General features: G+C 41.7%; 1 protein-coding gene and 1 pseudogene across 1 annotated transcript; one reads left to right on the top strand and one right to left on the bottom strand.

Moving 5' to 3' along the window:
• The first annotated feature begins 4,425 nt into the window (after window positions 1–4,425).
• Window positions 4,426–13,467, top strand: LOC138818950 (sodium-dependent glucose transporter 1C-like). Its single transcript, XM_070010091.1, has 3 exons — window positions 4,426–4,582; window positions 10,599–10,715; window positions 12,417–13,467. The coding sequence occupies exons 1-3, from the start codon at window positions 4,432–4,434 to the stop codon at window positions 13,394–13,396; spliced, it is 1,248 nt and encodes a 415-aa protein (XP_069866192.1). The 5' UTR covers window positions 4,426–4,431; the 3' UTR covers window positions 13,397–13,467.
• LOC138819451 (nucleoporin Nup43 pseudogene) lies at window positions 8,221–10,145 on the bottom strand (annotated as a pseudogene).
• Window positions 13,468–22,620: the final 9,153 nt, after the last annotated feature.

Raw genomic sequence — 22,620 nt, 5'->3', positions numbered from 1 at the left:
TATTATTCACTGTGAATTTTGTGGTGATATTGTAGTTTGAACTCTTGCCTTCTGATTGATGGGCAGCATTCTGCCACTTCAGTCCTCTAGCCCTTTTTGTCTTAGTTATTTTTCTGATAGGATCCCATAGTATTGTCCAGAGTTGGCTTGGGCCATGATCCTTATACCTATGCCCCCATCTAGTTGGGATGACCTGGACATATCACTATATCCAGCTTTTTTGTTAGGATGGAGTCTTGCCAGTTTTTTTCTGGGGCTAATCTGAAATCCAGTTCTCTTCCTCTCTACCTCCAATGTATCTGGAATTACAGGTGAGAACCACTATGCCTGGCCTTAGAAGTATTGAGGCATATCTTCACAATTTCAGTGCCAGCTGACTTAACAGGAAAATCTGCAAGTCATTCCCTTAGTATTTAATTAATTCTTGTTTTCCTTGATGTTTGCTTAAACATCTAGTTGATGTTCAAACATTCTGAGGTGTTTAGTTTAATCAGTAGTCTGAGATTTCTTAACTCTGTCTTCAGAGTCTTAATGTTCTCAGAACCCCTCACCAGATTAAACAACTCTGAACAACAAGATTTACAATGGTTGTGGTTAGGAACTGACAAGAGTTCATTACAATAGTGATACAACTGACAACATTTGGGGTTTGAACTCAGGACCTAGGGTCTGTCTCTGAGTGTTTTGTGCTCAAGGCTAGCCCTTGAGCCACAGCTCCACTTCTGGTCTTCTGGTGGTTATTTGGAGATAAGAGTCTCACAAGCTGGCTTTGAATTGTAGTCCTCAGATGTCAGCCTCCTGAGTAGCTAGGATTATAGGCATAAGCCACCAGTGCCTGGCCATTTGTTGTTTTTGTTGTATACAACATATTTTAGAAGAGAGGCATTACTATGATTTTGATACTGGCTCAGACTCCTGAGTTCAACTGTTCCTCCCGCCTCAGGCTTGGCCACTGTGGCAAGTTCTTGTATATATAAATGTAAAAAGAACTGGAGACTGTGGGTGTGGAATCAAAGGTTAAATACCTGAGTAGCAACCATGAGGCTCTGAGTTCAAACCCTCATACCACAAAAACAATTAGGAGTGTGACTAGGGCTGCTAGGTTTTCATGAATTTCATATAATTTCTGAAATGTGTATTATTAACACTCATATAAACATAAGTCAAAGAAATTTTAATATGACTTATTATTTGACAGTGTTCCTCATAGTAAACCTAATATCTCTTCTTATAATGAAAGGTAGTTTTTTGGGCTATCCCATGGGCCTATCTGGAAAATCCCAAAACTAATTCATGGGCAAGGAAAAGACTTAATTTGATTTTGGGAATTCATCATAAATATCAAAGATTGAAAACACTTTAGTACAACATCAGACATATAGTTAAACAACAGTCTTTCACTAACCCAAAGTGATAGCAAAGGCAAATATAGATATTTATGTAATTGTTGAATAAAACCAGGCATCTTTGTATGTTATAACTTTTCTTACCAAGAGCACATCTTAATTCCTTGCACAGGAGATTCTCCCTTCTGATTTCTAATAATTTTAGTTTCCTCTATTAATTTTATTAACCTTTAGTGGTCTTAATTTCCAGTGAACAGCAGGAAGGAGACCATTGTGAAGGTGATTGTCTGGATCCAAATTGTTTTCTTCTTTTGCTACCAATTGAACAAAATTCCTGGCCAACTGGTTAAAAACTTTGACTAACATTCATGAAATAGAAAAGCTTTGAAGACTTTCTCCATCAGCTCTTTGTAAGGAATCTCACAAAGGGGCAGTTCTCATTAATTTACGTCTTTGCATGCAAATGGGTATGGATTGCAGACTGCATCTAATGGACTTTGTGGTATTTGGGTCCTTGCTTGTTAGTTTACAATATCATCCAGGGGAAACCTTTAACACCATAAGCATAACCAGTATAGGTCTAACGTGTTGTAGTCAGGTAGCCAACATTTTTGTTCCAATTGTTCCCCCTTGTGGTTTTAGATCCACTATTTTTTTGTGACTAAAGTTAAGAAATGTCCCAGAAAGTGAACTCCTCAGATTTGGAAAAACCCATTTTCAAATGCTGCCTGCATACCTGTGGCCACTGCATACATACAATCCAGCTAATGACTAGATCCAATGTAATTTAACCTTGTTTAAAAAAAAAGCTTAAATGAAGTTAGAGAACTTAAAACACACTTGATTTATCCATGAGCCTGGAGGGCTACTTTAGATCCCATATCTGATGTATATCTCTAAAAGAAAAATTTCAGACAATTAAATTGAGCTACTTTCTGTGAATAAAGTCACAGTTCAGACACTGACCAGTACCTGAGCCAGTAAAGAGGAGATAAGTCTTCCCAGAAAGGTGAAATAGGCAATATTTATAGGCAGAGACAAGAAGTGACTTCTAGAAAGGTCCTGACAGGTCAGCTCTTAGCATTTGTTTGTTTAGATATGTCTCAGCATCCTGTTAATGACTGAACCTGATCTGATTACCTCTAATTGGTATGACTGGCCATGGCTTCGATATTTGTGTTTTTAGGCTTCTTAAATTTAATCTCTAAGTAGTTTTTCAAAGGGGGTTTTAATTCAATGTGTCAGTGTATAAATATAATGCATTTTGAAAGGGTTAAGTGTTTGTTACAAGAAGATATTCATCTAGGTTGCAACTTGTCAGTGTTAGAGTTTGCAACATATGCAGACAGTTTCAGGCTAAGTTAATTTAGCAGAATACCTTGTCATTCAGTAAAATTTTGTTAAAGTCATTCTATACATGTTCATAAATACCAACATACTTGTTTCTTTCTTAGAAAGTAAGGAAGGCAGATATACTGTGCACCTGATAACTTTGAGATTTCTTTGAAGAAATTTAGATGTAGAAATATTTAAATGTTTGATTTCCTGCATAATATTTGTAGTTTAGAGGAAGGACTCTCTATTTGTTTGTTTTGTTGGCAGTACTGAGATTTGAACTTAAGATCCTTGTGCTTGCTAAGCTGGTACTCTACTACTTGAGCCACAGCTCCACCCCTTTCTGTTTTAAATGTCTTGCCATTTTGCCTAGAGCCAGCCTGAACTGTTATCATATTACTCAGGGCCTTACACATAGTGGGGACAAAAGATATAAACCACCATGCTTCTCTTAGTTGAGATGGTCTTGCCAGGCTTGCCTGGTTGATGCCTCATGAATAGCTGAGATTACACCCATGAGCCTGCACTTGCCATTATCATTGTATTAACAACATAAGAAATGATGATGTCTTAGTAATTTAAAATTTTAACCTTTGAATTCTTATACTAGTACATACAGGATAATTGAGAATATTACTGTCACTTGGCTAGTATATTTGAGTATATATGTAATTGGGTGTGGGTGGCTGGGAATGTGGCTTAGTGACAGAGTGCTTGCCTAGCATGCATGAAACCCTGGTTAAATTACTCAGTACTAAATAAACAGAAAGAAGCCAGAAGTGGTGCTGTGGATCAAGTGGTAAAGCTTTGAGCAAAAGAAGCTCAGGGACAGTGCCCAGGCCTGAGTTCAAACCCCAGGATAGGCAAAAAAAAAAAAAAAAAAAAAAAAAAAATTAGGGAGAAGTGCTCAGAACCTACCTTCCCAAAAGAATAATGATAATGTTACATTCTATAAACTTTCAATCAAAATAGTATTTTTAAGGTATTGTTCACAAAGAAAGAGCATTACAATAAAAAGCCAAAGGAATGAAATATGTATTTTTAAAAAATTGAATGTTGTAGATAGAAGAAAAACCATGGGAGTATATAGCTCTAGTAATAGAAGTATTATCATAGATTTAATTTTTTTACTTAAGATTTATATTGTTATTATATAGATGATATACAAAGGGGTTACAGTTACGTAAGTCAGTTAAATAATACATTTCTTCTTTTTGAACAATTTCATTCCTTCCCTGGCTTTGTTCCAGTCCATATAGTATATGGCCTCACAGCTTTGTGTGAGTGTGTGTGTGTGAGTGTGTGTGTGTGTATGTTGTATATATTTTTTATTGTAAAAATACTGTACTGAGGGGTTACAGGAGTAAAGTAATGAGTACATTTCCTATAGAGCATTTTTACTTCCTCCTTTACTCCCCCACCATCACTTCGCTCCCCAGTTTCCCAACTCCTCTCTCCTCCCACCCCCACCAAGTTGTAAAGTTCATTTTCAACATAGTGTCTTTTACATCTCATTGTTACAATGGGTCATCCTGTATCCTTATTTCAACATTTTGTGATTTCTCTTCCCTTCCCTAAATTAGAAAAATGTATATACAAGATGCAGGGCACCGGAATCAAACACTGTGGAACAGGAGTTATATCATGGGGGAGGCCTCACAGTTTTTATAGTAGGAATAGATACTACCACTTAGATGTTATTTATGTTAATGATTGTTAATAAAAAGCTTCATCTTTTCAATTTTAGGGAATGAGTATTGCTATACTCATTCTGGCCACTAATGTGAACCGCAATATCAGCAGCCTTTCGCTAATATTTGTTGGCCAGGCCTCTGGCTTTTTGTGTGGCTCCATGATTGGAGGAGTTCTTTTTGACTTTGTGAACCATGTTTTAATTTTGGGTAAGTACAGATTTTCACAATGTGGTGGAATTCAATGAGTTCCCAACCTAGCTCTTACTGGCTCTTCCTGCACAATAAGATGGTGGTGTTCCAGGTCACTCCCGTGAACCACAACATCAGCAGCCTTTGTGGGTCGTGCTTTAGGATGTTTGTGTGGCTCTGTGATCAGAGCAGTTCTTTTGCAGTGTATGAATCAGTTTTTACATTTGGGTAAGGAAACAATGATCTTTGCTTCTTTGTGCCTGTCACTGAATTTACAACTGGGTTCCAAATACGAAAACTTGACAACTGAGATGAGAGGTGTTTCAGGGTCCTCCACAGAAGCTAGGTCTCCATAGGTCTCACCTTGGCAGCCACAGGGCATCTGGGCTGGGCCACCTGGAGCCTTGATTAGCCCTCAGGTGTGCTGATGGCAGTCCTGAGCCTCCCGACCTCCACTGGCACTGAGGTAGCAGTGCATGTCACACACTTGTCCCAAAGCTCTGCCCATCAGCTAGGGCAGGTCTCTAGGTATGTCTGGGGCCAGATGAGCTTTGGAAACATGGCCAGGCTCTCTGGACTCTGGGTTGACAGTGTGGGGCAGGGGATGGTGATGCACTGACACAGGCTGCACATTTGTCCTCCTGTTAGTGATGAGACTGGTCCCTGTGCCACAGTCTAGAGGATTTTGACATGCTGGCAACGATTTTAATATGCTGTGGTTTGAATAGGGTGACAGGTTTCAAGAAAATTTAGTTGAATATGATGAAAAAGAGAATGGAGAATAAGTAATCACCAATGAATAACCAATGACTTCCAAGTCATTCAAAGCATGAAGTTCTTTTATTCCCCTCCATATTCCCTAAACTACTCAGTTTAGCAAAGTTTAATGACAGGATACCATAGTGATTGAATACTATTTTTGCCATTTCATATTGTTAAGTCATACTAAAAGCTCCTCAGTTTCTCTGTTTTTGTTTGTTTGTTTGTTTTTGCCAATCCTAGGTCTTGAACTCAGGACCTGGGCCTCTTTGTGCTCCAGGCTAGTGCTCTGTCTCTTGAACCACAGAACCACTTCTGCCTTAGTTTCTAAATGTGAAATATTTAAGTAAACATTTAGACTTATAGACAGGCCCAAATTATAGAACTTTGCTTCATACTAAATTTATTAGAGTGTTAGCAAGACTAGGATGCAGTTCTTGTTAGATTAATAGAATCTGTATATCCATAAATCTTATAAAGTATTTAGATAAAATTATGACTAGTAGAAGTAGCACCTCTCATTTGGTAATGATTATCCAGTTTTTTTGTTTTTTGTTTTTGTCAATCATGGGGCCTGAATTCTGGGCCTGAATGCTGTCTCTCAGCTCTTCAGTTCAAGGCTAGGGCTCTAACCACTTGAGCCATGGCGCCACTTCTGGCTTTTTCTGCTTATGTGGTGCTGAAGAATCGAACCTAGGGCCTCATGCATGCAAAGCAAGCACTATACCACTCATCCACATTCCCAGCCCGATTATCTAGTTTTAATTATAACTTTTTGGTGCATTTTTAAAATGATGATAACCTGGGCTGGGAAGGTGGCTCAGTGGTAGAGTGCTTGCCTTGCATGCATGAGGCCCTGGGTTCGATTCCTCAGCACCACATAAGCAAAAAGAAAAAAGCCGGAAATGGCACTGTGGCTCAAGAGGTAGAGCGCTAGCCTTGAGCTGAAGAGCTGAGGGACAACGCCCAGGCCCAGAGTTCAGGCCCCACGACCGGACCCAAAAAAAAAAAAAAAAAAAAAAATGATGATAACCTGATTTATGGCACTAGTGAATATTGATCTTCCTTCTTCCTCTCTCCTTCCTTCCTTTTCTATTCCTTCCTTCCTTCCTTCTTTCCTTTTTGTCTTTCTCTTGCTCTCTCCTTCCCTCCCTCCCTCCCTTCTTTCCTTCCTTCCTTTCTTTTTTCTCTTTCTCTTTCTTCCACTACCTCCCTCCTTCCCTCCCTTCCTCTCTTCCTTCCTCCCTCCCTATCTGTCTCTCTTTCTTTCTTTCTTTCTTTCTTTTTCTTTCTTTCTCTCTCCCTCCTCTCTTTCTTTCTTTTTCTCTTTCTTCCTCTCCCCCACTTTCTCTTTTTTCTTCTTTCCTTCTTTATTTCCTTCCTTCCTTCCTTCGTTCTCTCTCTTTCTTGCTTTCTCTCTTTTCTTTCTTTCTCTCCTTCCTTCCTTCCTTCCTTCCTTCCTTTCTTTCTTTCTTTCTCTCTTTCTCCCTTTCTCTCTTTCTTTCTTTCTTTCTTTCGACAGGGTCTCACTGTACAGTCCAGGGTGGACTGGAAAATACAATTCTTCAGCCTCAACCTTACAAGTAGATATAAAGGTGTGAACCCTATGTCTGGCTAATACTTTTGTGTGTGTATGTTGGGGAGGGGGGTACTATAGTTTGCTCTCAGGTGCTTGTGTTTGCTAGGCATATGCTTTACTGCCAAGCCGTACCACTAGTCCATTTTAAAATATTACTTATTATTGAGATAGGGTCTTGATTCTTTTTTTTATGGCATTACTATTTATTTATATAAAACTAGATTAGGAATAGCATGGTGTAAAAAGCAGAAATCAGAGAAAGAAATCAATTGACATAACCATAAACAAAACTCCAACTTCCAAGAGACTCATAAGTCAAATGCTAAATTGAAAAGTACTTCATCAAATAGCCTAAGGCAAAATAAACAATGAAAATAACCCTTCAGATAAAAGGTGCTACAAATACTAAACTAATAAACTGTCTCAGAAAATGAAAATGGCTAGTTTTAAAAGAAATATAATGAGTACAAAAACAAAAAACAAAACAAAAAAAGAAATATAACGAGTACAGCACTTACCAACAGTAGAGAAACTAGAAACACATGCCTAATGAATAGTAGGCAACATGGCACATGTATGTTTAGCTATACCGTACAGTATTAAGCAGTTCAAAGTGACAGGAGAGAAATCTATTGTTAGACAATTACATCTACAAAGATCACATCTATATTTTCACTTTTATTTAAAAATGTATGGGCTGAAGGTAGAGCTAACTTAGTGGTACTTTGTTGAGTATGCAAGAGGCCTTAAGCTCAACCCCAGCAATGCAGAAAACAAAACAAAAAAATGTATAAACAAGGTGATGGGTAGAGAAGCATAAAAAGAATATTGTCTTTGGGTTATAAGCTTTAAATACTGAAATTTTTTCTTTTGCCTATATTTGTTGTACTGAATGATTTTTGTCCTAATGTCTTAAAAACTTAGTCTCAGCAATAAATCTATACAGATTAAAAATTTTCATCTATTTTCTTTCCAAATTCTTTGGACATCATGAATAATTATCTTTCTTTGAAGTTCATGAAGGGATGGGTAGGGATTGAACCCAGGTTCTTATGTACAGCAAGCATGTATTCTAATTATCACTGAACTATATTCCAAGTCTAATTAAATCAAGTATTTTGAGCTATGTAAATATTTTTAAAAAGCAGAATATATAAAAATATGAATATATTTTTAGTGCTTAAAGATTTTATTAAAGTTTTTAAACATGTCTGACATTTCACAGACAGAATATTACATTTTAAAAGTGTTAACAAAAATATCCAAACTAAGCTGGGTGCTAGTGGCTCACACCTGTTAATCCTAGCTACTCAGGAGGCTGAGATTTGAGGATCACAGTTTCAAAGCCAACCCAGGGAAGAAAGTCCATAAGGTACTGAGAAAAAACCAGAAATGGCACTGTAGCACTTTTGCTCAAGCACTAACCTTGAGCAAAAAAGAACTTAGGCCTTGAGTTCAAGCCCCAGGACCAACATAAAAAGAAAAGAAAGAGAGGGGGGGAGAGAGGGAGAGAAAAGAAGAGAAAAGGACTGACAATTATAACTCAAGAGTTAGGATAATGCCTACTAAATCTAGAGTTCAGTCCCAGTACTGCATTAAAAAAAAAGAAAAAAATTAACAGTATTGAATGCCACTAGGGGGTGGCATACTCCAAATTACAAGAACCCATTGATGGTTTGACAGATTTAAACACAACACCAAAAATGAAGAGCTAGTTCCATCAGCTGTCAGTAATAGTCTGCTTGAAGGCAATGTTTATCAACACAAGGATCACTGGTGCGTTTTCATGTGTTCCAAAATCTTTAGCAACTGATGCAGAAGAATCCAAAAATGAAAGTCAAGACTGGGCATCAACATTAACAATAGTTTACTAATGTTTTTGCCACAAATACTGCATTTTCTGATAATAAAATTTTGTACAGTGGAATTCAGAGAACTGTATGTTTTACTTGGAATCCGGTAACTGCAGTACTTTTAGGAAAACAGTTGTCTGGTGACATAAATTGCTTCTGCATCAGTTCCACAAACAAGACAAGGACCCAAAACATCCAAACTGTTCACAGACAAAGTCCGGCTGGGCAGTAAACTTGTGATCTCAATACGGTCTTTTGCAGGATCAGTGCTGAGCCAGGAACTTGTAAGAGAATGGTGAACATTTGCCTGGTTACTAATGCTGTGAGAAAGAAAAGTACTTGTTCTTCCTTGGTGAAAGAGCGAGGACTTTTCGGGTGTATCTGTAGAGACATCCCAGTGCCAGAGGGATCCATCTTCAGAACAAGTGAACAGATGATCTGGATTGGATGGGTGAAAGTGAACTTCCCACATTTCAGCTTCATGTGCCTTTAGGAGAGATACAGGCATAGTGCCTTGTCGAACATCCCAAATACTCAACATTCCATCCTGGCCACCAGTAGCAACCATGTGCTGCTGGTTGGGATGTCTGTCCACACAGTGAAGCGGCACACGGTCACCAGTCAGTGATAATATCTGAGAGGGCTCATTTCCTTGTTGTCTGAAATCCCATATTTTTAACTGTCCAATTGAATTTACTGTAAGAATCTCAGGAGTTCGAAGGAAGGTTACAGCATGAAGTGTACTGCTATCTGCATTGTCTATAGTCCTTACAGCTTCCTTGTGATCAACTCTGAAGAGATTTATTCGACCATCTTCTCCAACTGTGACAATTTCTGGGTTGTCACACACAACACCTGTGCATGGTGCACCGCTATAGGAAGGACTGCCAGGACCTGTGTGGTAGTGAGCTGCTGTCCACTGCTGGCTCACTGACAGGGTCTGGTTATTTGGATGGTGAAGGAAAACAGTTACACATCCTGTTGATGAAGCAGCTACAATTCTTTCCTGGTCAAAAAACTGTAAATCCATGACATTACCATGGTGTTTGATATCACACAATAATTGATGATCTCCTTCAAAGCCTCCATCAGAATCCACATTTCCAAAATCTCCAATAGACCACAGGGAGACGTAGTTGTCCTCATTGTCCCAAGAGCCTGTAGCGAACGTCTCCGCGGTCTGCAGGCTCCCGGGAGGCACCGGTCGCCAGCGGGTTTTGCTGATTTTCTGAGACACAAATTTGGCGTAAATATCCTCCATGCCGAGCGGGTCTTGATTCTTGTGTAGACTATTCACAGTAGTCAGAATGACAGGCCTGTTCAATCCCACTCAGATTCTTCTGCTGAGGTAGAGTCTCATCGACTTGTCTGCCTGGGCTGGCCTGATCTGAGATCTTACTTTCCCCTGTAGCTAAGATGACAGCTATTTGACACCACACCCAACTATTGCTTTCTTTCTTTTTGTATGGTATTGGGATTTGAACTCGGGGCCTTGCACTGGCTAGACTAGCACTCTACCACCTGACTCATGCCTCTAGCCCTGCTTTATTTTGGCTGATTGCTTTAGAGATGGAGTCTAGTGAACTTTTCTGCCTGTGCCTCAAGCCATGATCATCCTAGATCTTAGCCTCCTGAGTAGCTAGAAATAAGCATAAGCCACTGGCAGTCTGCACCAGCTCCAGCTCTTGGTTTCTAAGGGATTTTGTGCCCAGGATGGCTACAAACCTCAACCCTCCCAATCTCAGCCTGTCAAGTCACTAGGTTTACAGGGTGGAGGGCGGGGAGGGTGAAACATCTGCACACCATACAAGTACTATTTTTCAGTTGACTTTACTTTTTCTAGGGGTGTCAATGCTGGCTACCATTGTTGGTCTTTATCTTATCCCTTTTTGTAAGAACACAGCATTGCTGATTGTCGTGATTTCTCTCTTTGAAGCTGCGGTTGGCCCTATTGATACAGGTCAGTGGGACCTTTGTTTTACCTAAGAATGGGTACTTTCTATTAAAAAAGTTGAGCTGATGATGCTAAACTTTGCCTTTTAATAATTAGAAACAACAGAGGGTCACTCAGGTGATAATTAACCTTAGATGGTTAATTATCTAATAGGCTCAAATTTTGTAACCATTATTTGGCTGTGAAAGCACAGACAAAAGCAGACATATTATTACAAATAATATACAAAGTATTTACACAATATTTATTATGCAAAATATAAAATGTACAAAGGCATTTTGATTTAATATGTCAATTTATGTGTATAATGCCTTTGTGTGTATGAGTGTGTGTGCATGCATGTGCATGTGGGTGAAGGTCCTGGTGCTTGAACATGGGACCTGATATGTCCCTGAGCTTTTTTGCTCTAGGTGAACACTCTACCACTTGAGCCACAGCTCCACTTCCACTAATTAATTGGAAATAAGAGTCTCACAAGCTGGCTTTGAACCACAATCTTCATATCTCAGGATCCTGAGTAGCTAGGATATCATGCAATCAAGGATTAAAGGTATGAGCCACCTGCACCCAGCTTAGCACAGTGTATCTTGATGAATGTCACCCCTTCCACATGCTCCTCGCTCATTTCCAGTCCCTCAAGATACCTGGTTCTGTTTTCACACATGTATATTGAATATTAAGACTGCATTCACCCACTCTATTTCAGACACACAATAGATCTTGGCTCCTAAGCTTAGAGAAATCCATGTAATTCAGTACTTTCCCATGTTTCTTTTCTGTTATTTTCTTTCTCTAAAGTTTCTGGTCTTCTACAACAGACGTTCTCCATGTGTCATCATGTCCTTGAAAACCTGCTGAATAACACGTGTGATACTGTTTACCATTATTGATTACCATTGTTTATGCCTCCCTTTCCCATGGTGCTGGTGGCTCATGTTTTAATCCTTGATTCTCATGAGACTAAGATCTAAAAGATCCTCCTTTGAAGCCATCCTGGACAGAAAAAGAATAACAAATAAAAAGCTAGGTTGAAAGTATGGGTCAAGTGGAAGACTGCCAGCCAAGCAAGCAGAGCAAGCAAGTCTGAGACTGTGAATCCAAACCCTAGTCCTGCCAAACAAACAATTAAAAAGTATTGTAAATTCTCCAGGCTTAATTTGTGCATAAAATTTCAGTGATGGAATTATGTGCTTATCTGAAAATATCTGATTACAAAGCAGACAGCCAAAGTCTTGATGCTCTTGCATTTCAGCTTGCACATGCTCAGAGTAGGTGCAGATCTTGTTTTCTGTAATAAGAACACAGGGATCCTGGGGGGTGCAGGTCCTCAATGGGCCTCTTGCATCTATTTTACACATCAGTTTCCTCACTTGGAACTGACTACCAATTTCAAGTATGTAATGGTCTAGTAATTTGGCCACTTGATAAAATTTTTACCTAGTTTACATCCATACTTAAACAAATATGAATACCAAATTTCTCTGTAGTGTGGAATTAGCAAGTTTTGTAATAAGCCTTTGGTCTGGCACTAGGAAGTAAACATTGACCATGGATGAATAAGAGATGTTAGAACACTTTGTTCTCTGCTCCTGAGTCTCACAGAATTGATACAGGGCCAATGGGTGAAAACTAAGGACTGAACAGAGCTACTGATAACCTGATCTAACAATAATGAACTGTGTTTTTTTCCCTGTCTTTCATTAGTAGGTGAGAATGTCGTCATCTTGGCTCTTTGGGGGGACAAGGGCCGCCCCCACATGCAGGCCTTACACTTCAGTTTTGCCCTGGGTGCCTTCCTGGCTCCCCTGCTGGCTAAACTGGCCCTGGGCCCCACAGTGTCTGCTGACAACCACACAGAGCCCGACTTTCTCCCTGCAGCCCTCAATGCCTCTTCTGAAGCCGCCTCAGACCCTCTACTCGCAGCTCCCCATGACATGAACTTACTGTGGGCTTATGCTTCCATAGGCACTTACATTCTCGTAGTTTCTCTCCTTTTCTTTGCTCTGTTCTGCATGAAAAGCTCAAGGCAGACAAAATCAACAGCATCTGCTCAGCAATCTCGAAGAGCTCAATACTACAAGGCCCTTCTCTGTCTGCTTTTTCTGTTCTTCTTCTTCTACGTTGGGCTTCAGGTGACATACACTTCTTACCTTTTCTCCTTTGCCACCACCCATGTTGGCATGGATGAGAGAGAGGCAGCTGGCTTGAACTCCATCTTCTGGGGGGCCTTCGCAGCCTGCAGGGGCCTGGCAATCCTCTTTGCCGCGTGTTTATGCCCTGCCACCATGATTGTGTTGAGCAACGTTGGCAGCCTGGCCTCCTGTTTGTGTCTGGTGCTTTTTGACAGGAGCCCCCTTTGTCTCTGGATAGCAACCTCCGTGTATGGGGCCTCCATGGCCACCATGTTTCCCAGCGGTGTTTCTTGGGTTGAACAGTACACCACCGTCAGTGGCAAATCTGCTGCATTTTTTCTGATTGGTGGTACTCTGGGAGACATGGCTATTCCTGCAGTAACTGGAATTCTTCAGGGGCAATTCCCAGATTTACCAGTACTCATGTACACCTGTTTGGATTCAGTGATCTTCACGGCTATTTTGTTTCCTGTTATGTGTAAATTAGCCACCTTGCCTCTAGGTCACCAGCAAAAAGGACAAAAAAGAGTGAGGGGAAGAAAGCTCAAATCTTGAGTTCTAGGCTGTGAAGAAGAGAATGGAGGAGAATGATGCAAAAAATGTTTTGAAGTGGTTGAGATGAATAATTCAACAGGATCTTTTGTAATGAAAACCTTTAATAAAAAATCTGTTGGATTTCTTTGTTGCTTTGTATGTCCCTCCCCCACAGTATAACCCCTGCTTTCACTGTATATGATGTCAGTATAATTTGTGGAGGGGAAGGGGAAAAACAAATCATTTAAATAGGGATACGGGTGGACCATTTGCAACAATGAGATGTACAAGTCGTTATGTTGAAAATGAACTTTACAACTTTGGTGTGGGGGGGTCGGGGAAGTGTGGTGGGGGGTGGGGGGCAGAGGGGGTGGGGGGCAGATGGGAAGGGATAGGAAGGGGAAACAAAGGAGGAGGCTACAATGCTTGATAAGAAATGTACTCATTATCTTGCCCATGTAATTGTAACCCCTCTGTACAGTATTTTCACAGTAAAAATAATACAAAAATCTGTTGGGGCTGGGAAGGTGGCTCAGTGGTAGAGCGCTTGCCTTGCATGCATGAGGTCCTGAGTTCGATTCCTCAGCATCACATAAGCAGAAAAAAGCTGGAAGTGGTGCTGTGGCTCAAGTGGTAGAGTGCTAGTCTTGAGCTGAAAAGCTGAGGGGCAGCGCCCTGGCCCAGAGTTCAGGCTCACAACCATACCCCTTCCCACCCCCTCCCCCCAAAATCTGTTGGATCCCATAGCCAGACTTTCCAGCCAATTCCTGTTCAATGCATTGCTATTTAAATACTGCTCAGTTAATATCTGTGAATCCCTTAAGAAGCCCCTTGCCAGAAGCCAGGACAAAAGGAACTGATATGTAGAACAGGCAGAAGGCTTAGTGAATTCCTTGACTAATTGCCACTCCTGAACAAATCAATCAGAGTTTTGAAGATTTTCAGCATGCTTTCACATCTCAATTCTAGATCCATTTACATTAAATGGTAAAATGTTTTGAAGTTTTCAATAATTCTGAGTCTTTCATAACTACCAGTTTCACTAAAGATCATCTTAAGAGATTTGTGTGGGGCAATAAGGTAAGTAGGTGATATTTATGATCTCTACTGTTTCGATTGTGCTAAGCAAACATGTATTTTTGAGAAGTTATGTAGTATCCTAATAGAGTAAACCCAAGCAAAACCCTCTAAACAAACAACCCTACACAAGTAGAATGTATTAGCTAAGCACATAGACATCAACATTTTCGCTGGGATTTTGGAGAGAGTCATTTCAATAAAGAGCATCCTTGGTATGGAGAGATAAGTTCATAATCTGTCATTTTAGAGGAAGAATGATAATGACTAACCTGACTTCTATGAAGGAAACAGCCAGGTCAGGACACCTAGCTTCAAGAGTGACTTTGTGTTCTGAGGCATTTCATGTAGGCCTTTCCTGTGTCCTGATCTGTGAGGCTTGGTATTAAAATGAGATAGTTTCCAAATCAAAAGATCCTTTGATTTCTAAAGTTAGTGCCAAGTACTTCTTAGAGATTAATATAAATTTCAACACACCTTTCCTTTTGAATGAGAAGTAAAATAAGAGTAATAGCTTCAAAATGTGTTACTAAGTTTGGTGCCAGTGGCTGGCTCATGCCTATAATCCTCACTATTCAGGAGGCTGAGATTTGAGGGTCACAGTTAGAAGCTAGTCTGGGCAATAAAGTCCATGTGACTCTTTTTTTTTTGGGGGGGGGGTCTGGTCGTGTGGCCTGAACTCTGGGCCTGGTGCTATCCCTCAGCTCCTCAGCTCAAGGCTAGTGCTCTACCACTTGAGCCACAGCGCCACTTCCGGCTTTTTTTTCTTTTTGCTTATGTGGTGCTGTGGAATCGAACCCAGGGCCTCATGCATGCAAGGCAAGCACTCTACCACTGAGCCACCTTCCCAGCCCCTCCATGTGACTCTTATCTCCAATTAATCACCAAAAATCCAGAAGTGGGGCTGTTACTCAAGGGGCAGAAAGTGCTATCCTTGAGCAAAAAAGCTCAGGGATAGTGCCCAGGCCCTGAATTCAAGCCTCAGGACTGGCACATTAAATAAATAAAACAATTGTGCTACTGTCTAAACTACACAGAAGACAGAGATTGCAGTTTGAGACCTCCCGAGCAAAGTACTTAGATCTTGTCTCAAAACATAAGCTTAGTATTTGCAGTATTTCATGCTTGTGATCATAGCTATTTGGAAGCCACAGGTAGGAGGTTGTAATCTGGCTCCCAGGAAAAACAGTAATGCTTTATCTGAAGAAGGAAAAATACAACTGAAGCTAAAAGGGTTGGAGATATCACTTATAGTGGTAGAGGTATAGCTTATAGTGGTAGAAAACTTGCTTAGCCAGTACAAGGTCCTGAGTTCAAGCCCCCATACAAAGAGAAAGAATGTGCCAGTAATTACATATGCAAATTTAAATATACTTAATGTTTAATAGTTTATAGAGAATACTGAATTTCATTTATACAGAGGTATTTTCTCCACACTTTTAATATTTCTGAAATCAGAACTATCTGAAAATGAACATTTAAGCTTGTAACCAAGTTAACCCACAGCTTTTATCTCATACACACATGTAGTGTAATGTAGGTTTTTATTTCTTATTTTTATTAGCTTAAAGTAGTTGCACAAAGGGGTTTCAATTTTATTCAGGGAAATACAATAATTTACCCACATTTGGGGATTGTAGTATCTTTTTCAATGTTTTACAAGTCAATTCCCCCACACATTGCTGATTATTGAATCCTTGGACTTGCCTATACTAGCTAGTGCTTCCCCACTGAGCTAAGAGGAAAGGATATTGTTATTGTCAGTTTTCCCTCTCTTGATGCTGTGATGGGTCTTGGAGACACAGTTCTGAGGGCAGAGGCTAGTGGAAGGTTACTACAGTAGTAGCAGCACCGCTGTCAGCCAACCCCACGGGGGTTCTCTACCTGAGGGTTGTCTGGGTCTTGAGACTGGATTTGGCTTTTTCTGAATAGTTTTCTTGAGATAAGAGACTCACAGATTTGCCTGCCTGGGCTGTCTTCAAACTTTGTCCTCAGATCTCAGCATCCTGAATAGATAAGGTTACATGTGTGAGCCACCACTGGTTTTGAATGGTGATGACATCCTGCAGGGATGGGTCAGATGGTAAGTTGAGTTAAATTAGTTAATTTAATTAAAAAGGCACCATCTTTCCCAGTGATTGGAATAAGTGGCCCAGCCATCATCCAGGGCTCCTGCTCCCTAAGTGTGAAATACTTTGTAATGCCAAGGTCGCAGGGCCCCCCACAAGAAGACCACTGAGAGTCACACTCTACAGCTGTTTTATTTAAATGGGCTGCAGCTCGGGCCTCTTCCTACACTCCGACATAGCGGAGCCTAGGAGGAGAGCCCTGAGCTAAGGATTTGTAGGTCTTATATAGGCACACAATCAACCAGGTGTTTTGATTACCACCATGTGTTGCTTTGCTAGACAGAAACAAGCAACACGTGGTGGTCACTGCCTCAAACTTTAACCTTTCATTCCCCCCTTGACTTATGGTCCTGAGCCACAATCTTGTGGCTCTGGCCCAACACTAAACTCCAACAGTTCTTGATCTTGAATCGGTATACCAATAACAATCAGTGCATTTTTCTTTTCTTGAGGCGTTTACGGAGTGGTTGGGTAGGATGCTTGGAGACTTCCCATGTTTCCCCACGGTCGTCCAGGGCAAAGGGGTGGATCCAAGCAGCAATGCCGTCCACCTTAAGGGCAGTAGGTGTAGCCAGTAGCACCATGTAAGGTCCCTTCCACCGTGGTTCCAGAGATCTCAAGTTGTGCCTTCGAACAAACACCCAGTCCCCTGGTTTAAACAAATGGGGGGTAGGAATAGAAGCAGAATCATATAATGCTCTAAGCTGGGGCCACATACTCTTATGCACCAGCTGTAAATAGTCAAGCTTACACAGAAATTCAGTATCATCCAAATCAGCAAGCAATTCAATCTGAAGGCTAGGGATAATGGGTAGAGGATGTCCATACATTATTTCAAAAGGAGTAAAGCCAAGCTGATAGGGTGAATTTCTTATTCTAAACAAGGCAAAAGGAAGGAACGATACCCAGTCTGCACAGTCTCCAAGGCCAATTTAGTAAAGGTCTCTTTTAGAGTCCAATTCATTCTTTCTACCTGCCCTGAACTCTGGGGTCTATAAGCACCGTGCAATTTCCAATCCATCCCCAGTGCCATGGCAATTCCCTGACTTACTTTTGAGATGAAGGCTGGTCCATTGTCTGGCCCGATGGTGGATGGGAAGCCATACCTGGGTAGGATTTCTTCCAGGATCTTCTTCTTCTTCTTCTTCTTCTTTTTTTTTTTTTTTTTTGCCGGTCATGGGACCTGAACTCTGGGTCTGGGCACTGTCCCTCAGCTCTTCAGCTCAAGGCTAGCGCTCTACCACTGGAGCCACAGCACCACTTCTGGCTTTTTCTGCTTATGTGGTGCTGAGGAATCAAACCCAGGGCCTCATGCTTGCAAGGCATGCACTCTACCGCTGAGCCACCTTCCCAGCCCCATTTTCCAGGATCTTCTTAGCCACGATGTTCGTGGTCTCATGCTTTGTTGGGTAGGCTTCAACCCATCCTGAAAAAGTGTCTACAAAACCTAGCAAATATTTATATCCAAAATTTCCAGTTTTAACTTCTGTGAAGTCTACACACCTGGTGTATCTCCACGGAGGCGAGCTCCTTTTGTAATGGGTTGATTGGGGGCATTGGTGAGCTGAAAGGCTTTACAATTTTTAACAATGTCCTCAATGAGTTGATTTCCTTGCCTAATTTTTACTTCTGAGTGTCAGAGCAAGTCCTGCATTCTTCGGGTTCCCATGTGAGAGACCCAATGGATTCTCTTAAGAATCCCCTTGCCCAATCTTTGTGGCAAGATAAGTTTCCCCTCACCAGTTTTCCAAGTGTTTGTTTCCTTCTCTGTCAGGGGCTTTATAGGCCATGGGAATTTTCTTTATCCACTGCAAGTCTTCTTGGGAGTACTGAGGGTCAGGAGGCAAAGCTCGTGGCCCTGGGTCTACTAGAGTCAGTACTTCCGCTCTGGGCTGGAGGGCCGCCTCCTTAGCTGCCTGCTCAGCTAAGTTATTTCCTTTGGTTATAGAATCAGTTCCCTTTTGATGGCCAGGGCAGTGTATAATGGCAATATTTGCTGGTTCCCATATGGCCCGGATGAGGCCTAAAATTTCTTGTTTGTTTTTAATAGTCTTTCCCTCAGCTGTCAGCAGCCCCCTCTCTTGGTAAATGGCTCCATGGATATGCACAGTGGCAAAAGCATACCGACTGTCCATGTAAATGTTTAGTCTCTTCCCTTTTCCCATCTGTAGGGCTTTTGTTAGTGCCACTAGCTCTGCTCTTTGTGAAGACGTTCCCTGGGGGAGTGCTTCTGCCCACACTATCTCAGTGTCCATGGTGACTGCTGCACCTGCGTACCTTTTTCCATCTCGAATGAAACTGCTGCCCTCTGTGAACCAGGTATGCTCAGCACGCGATAGTGGCGAGTCCAACAAGTCTGGCCTCTTTTCCTTGGCCCAGTCTCTCTTTTCACGCTCAATTTCATGTTCTCTGTCCTTCCTTTCCTGTCTTTGCTACTCTGTCTCTCTCTTATTGTAAACCTTTTCCACTGTGGCTACTAGATCCCTAATAGACTTCTCACCAAGTCTGTCTAGAGCCTGTAACTTTTGCTTTATGTCTGGTGAGGCAAACATAATCATCTAAGCTGACTCTTGGGTCTCAAGATCATACCGGGTATATTGACTAAAAGCTTCCATGAGCCGCTCAAGATATGCTGCCAGACTTTCACTTCCTCCCTGTCTAACATCATAAACTTTGGCCATATTAGTAGGTCGGAAAGCCGCCACCTTGAGACCTGCCAACAGAGCCTGGCAGTAGACGAGGAGTTGCTCCCTACCTTCAACAGTATTGTAGTCCCATATTGGTCCGATCTCAGGAAAATAGGCAGTGATCAGGGCAGGATCCGTGATGGGCACTCCTGTGGGGCCAGGGATATGTTTCTGGGCCGCCTCTTGGATATGGTCTCTTTCTTCCGTGGTAAAAAGGACCTGTAAAAGCTGACTGCAATCATCCCAAGTGGGCTGATGAGTAAAGAGAATAGTTTCAAACAAACGAATTAAATCCTGGGGTTTCTCAGAAAAGGGGGCATTTTGGGTGCGCCAATTGTATAGCTCACTGGTAGAAAATGGCCAATATTGGAGTTCCTGTTGACCATCCACATCTACAGGACCTACAGTGCATAAAGGAACAACAGCTGCACTAGAAGAGGGGTTGATTCCACGGTGGCGTAGAGTGACTGGCCCCTCAGAAACTTTAAGGGCAGGTGCCCAGGGTTCTATAGCTCTCTCCTCCTCTTGTTCATTCTCAGGTTCTGCAAAAGGAACCTGGAAAGGGGAGTATGGGGGAGGAAACATTTCTTCTTCCAAGTTATCCCCCTGAAAAACCAGGGGGTACCTTTTCTTTTCATCTTTCTCAGCTTCTTTTTGTCAGTCTAGGGGGCTAGATGGAGTGGTGCCCATGGTTTCCAGTCCTGTCAGTCGTTCAGTCCAAAAAAAACAATAAACAGTACAAACAAGACACATGCAGGCCTGACAGTTACGAAAAAAGAAGTGGAGATCTCACGAATTGGTCCGCTGACTCCTGTAATGGGACATGGGACACCCACACCCCACAGCAGAAGGAGCAGTGGGTGAGTTGGGCTTCAGAACCGACTCTCGGCCCACAATTCACACGGGCGAGGTTCCAAGGACCCCCCCACCCTCCGGCCCCACACGGCAGGGTTCCAAGGATCCCTAACCCACACGGCAGGGTTACCCCTACACCACAAGAGGATCTGGGACATCTCCCAGTTCCTCAAGGGTTGTTGTACAAGCGAGTCTGCTTCCAGAACCCTTTATGAAATGGAGACCGTCCTAACAAAGGAAAACAAAACTAAAAAAGACAAACGCCAGGACAAGACAAATTAACAAAGACGGCACTGTTTTACCATTGGAGTCTGAAGTCTCAGGCGTCTTTGGGGGCTTATCCCGGATGAGCCCCCACTAATATGTAATACCAAGGCCGCAGGACCCCCACACAAGAAGACCACCGAGAGTCACACTCTACAGCTGTTTTATTTAAACGTGCTGCAGCTTATGTAACTGTAACCCTGCTGTACATCATCTTTACAATAACAAGAAAAAGGAAAAGAAAGAAAAAGGGATCACGCCAAAATAAGACATAAAATCAGTGGGGAAAAGATTGGGAGTAGATAGTGGGTTCTCATATCTTGAGTAGCCTAGCCCTAGGATTTTGCTGACTTTACTCACTCTCTTTGGCTGGTTCTGTCTATTGTCTGCAGAATCTCTAAGCAGACAGGTCAAGTTTCTGGCATCTTGCTGTGGTCTCCTTTGTGGCTCTGCCTCCAAGCCTTATCCTATAAGGGGCTGCTTGCAGACACTCTGAGCCTGCTGCATGCCATTGGACCTTCCAGGCTTTTATGTGAAATCTGGGTGGAAGCCTCTGAACGCCCCACAACTCTTTCACTGTGAATGTCTGCAGAATCAGCATCCCGAGGAACGTGCTGTGTCTGCTGAGCCGAACTGTCATGGAGCTACACCTGGAACATTTGGACCATGGCTGCGGCAGCCTCTGACTATCTTGGCAGATAGACACCAGGAAACCAAAACACAGGATTTTGGGGGGAACAAATACAGCCAAAGGTTTGATGCTGTCTAGGGTTCTAGTTTGTTTTCTCTTCCAATTAAAGAATTAAAGGGCAGGAAAGTGTTTAAAGAAGGAGGTGCAGGTATTTTTGAAAGCAAAACAACAATAACAACAACAAAAGAGAAGTGAATGAAACGGCAAAATGAACTCCTTGTAAAAGGAAGGATCCTACCTCCCCCACAGTGTAACCCCCATTTTCACTATATTTGATGTCAGTATAACATGTGGAGTAGATGGGGACAAACAAGTCGTTTAAGGATTCAGGTGGACCTGTTGCAACAATGAGAAGTACAAAATGTCATGTCAAAACCAGCTTTACAATGCCGGTGTGGGGGGGGGAGGGGGGTATAATTGGGTGGGGGGAGGGGGGTAAAATTGGGTGGGGGGAGGGGGGAGGCCGGGAAGGGAAGTGAAGGGTAAACAAAGGAGGAGGCTGCAATGCTTGGTAAGAAATGTATGCATTATCCTGCCCATGTAATTGTAGCCCCTCTGTACAGTATGTTCTCAAATAAAATAAAATACAATTTAAAAAAAAAAAAATAAAAAATAAAAATAAAAAAAATAAAAAAAAAAAAAACAAAAACAAAACAAAAAAAAAAAAAAAAAAAAAAAAAAAAAGGAAGGATCCTAAAATCCAGAATGCCCAGTTTCTCTGGATGCTATTATATGTAGAGTCTTTACCTCCTAAGATCTGAGGGAGGACTCCTGGTCTGAATGGTCGAGGGGTGGACTTATGTTGCATGGAGGCTCCTGATTGGTCCTTCTATCTCTCAAGCATCTTGCTAAGTTGCCCACCCTTCTGTGAAGGGCTCATGTGTGTGCTGAACCTCCTCTCCCCCATATCTGTCTTGTTGAGTCATCTCCCTCATTTTTGTAGCCATGTTGATGATTTCTCTTGTACCCCATTGTTGGTCCTCCATTTCTAAAATTTCCATTTCTATTAGCTGATTATCTGTGGACTAATAAAGCTGTACCTTTAATAGTGTTCTCTGACTTAGGTAGCTTTAATGACTATATGGATGGATCTTTGCAGTTCTGGACGTGATCTTGTCATGATGAGGTTGGAAGTGGTGGCTGGCTCACCACACAGCCTAGGTCTTTCCCAATCTATTACACCTCGTCTTCTCTCAGCGCATTCATTGCTGCACACCTGTCCATTTTGGTGAATGGCATTTTCACACTCGCTTGCTTTAGGATCACCAACTGCAAGAACGGCTTCATTGTGAGGGCAAGCACACTATGTGTTGTTTTTACAACCAGTAGTTTAAATGAATGTTACTCAAGTCAACATCTCCTGTTCTTGAGGATTAAGGGTCTTGGTCTACAGGTGTATAGCTTAGTGGTAGAAAATTGCAAAAGTAACGCTTCTCATCATTTTCTGCTACAGCCTGCAACTTGCACTACCTCATTAGTGTTTGGAACTTTTCATTATTCGTGTCCATCTAGCCACAGGGAGAGGAGGACATGCTGAACTAC

The sequence above is a fragment of the Dipodomys merriami genome, unplaced genomic scaffold (assembly GCF_024711535.1).
Source record: "Dipodomys merriami isolate MVZ:Mamm:240054 unplaced genomic scaffold, mDipMer1.0.p SCAF_8, whole genome shotgun sequence".
Taxonomy (NCBI): domain Eukaryota; kingdom Metazoa; phylum Chordata; class Mammalia; order Rodentia; family Heteromyidae; genus Dipodomys; species Dipodomys merriami.
Note: the sequence above shows the minus strand (reverse complement) of the source record. Positions and strands in the feature narration are given on the sequence as shown.

Coding starts and splice junctions, on each gene's coding strand:
- LOC138818950 (XM_070010091.1), top strand. CDS start 4,432: ATGAGTATTGCTATACTCATTCTGGCCACTAATGTGAACCGCAATATC. Junction 4,583..10,598: donor GAACCATGTTTTAATTTTGG/GTAAGTACAGAT, acceptor TACTTTTTCTAG/GGGTGTCAATGCTGGCTACC. Junction 10,716..12,416: donor GGTTGGCCCTATTGATACAG/GTCAGTGGGACC, acceptor TTTCATTAGTAG/GTGAGAATGTCGTCATCTTG.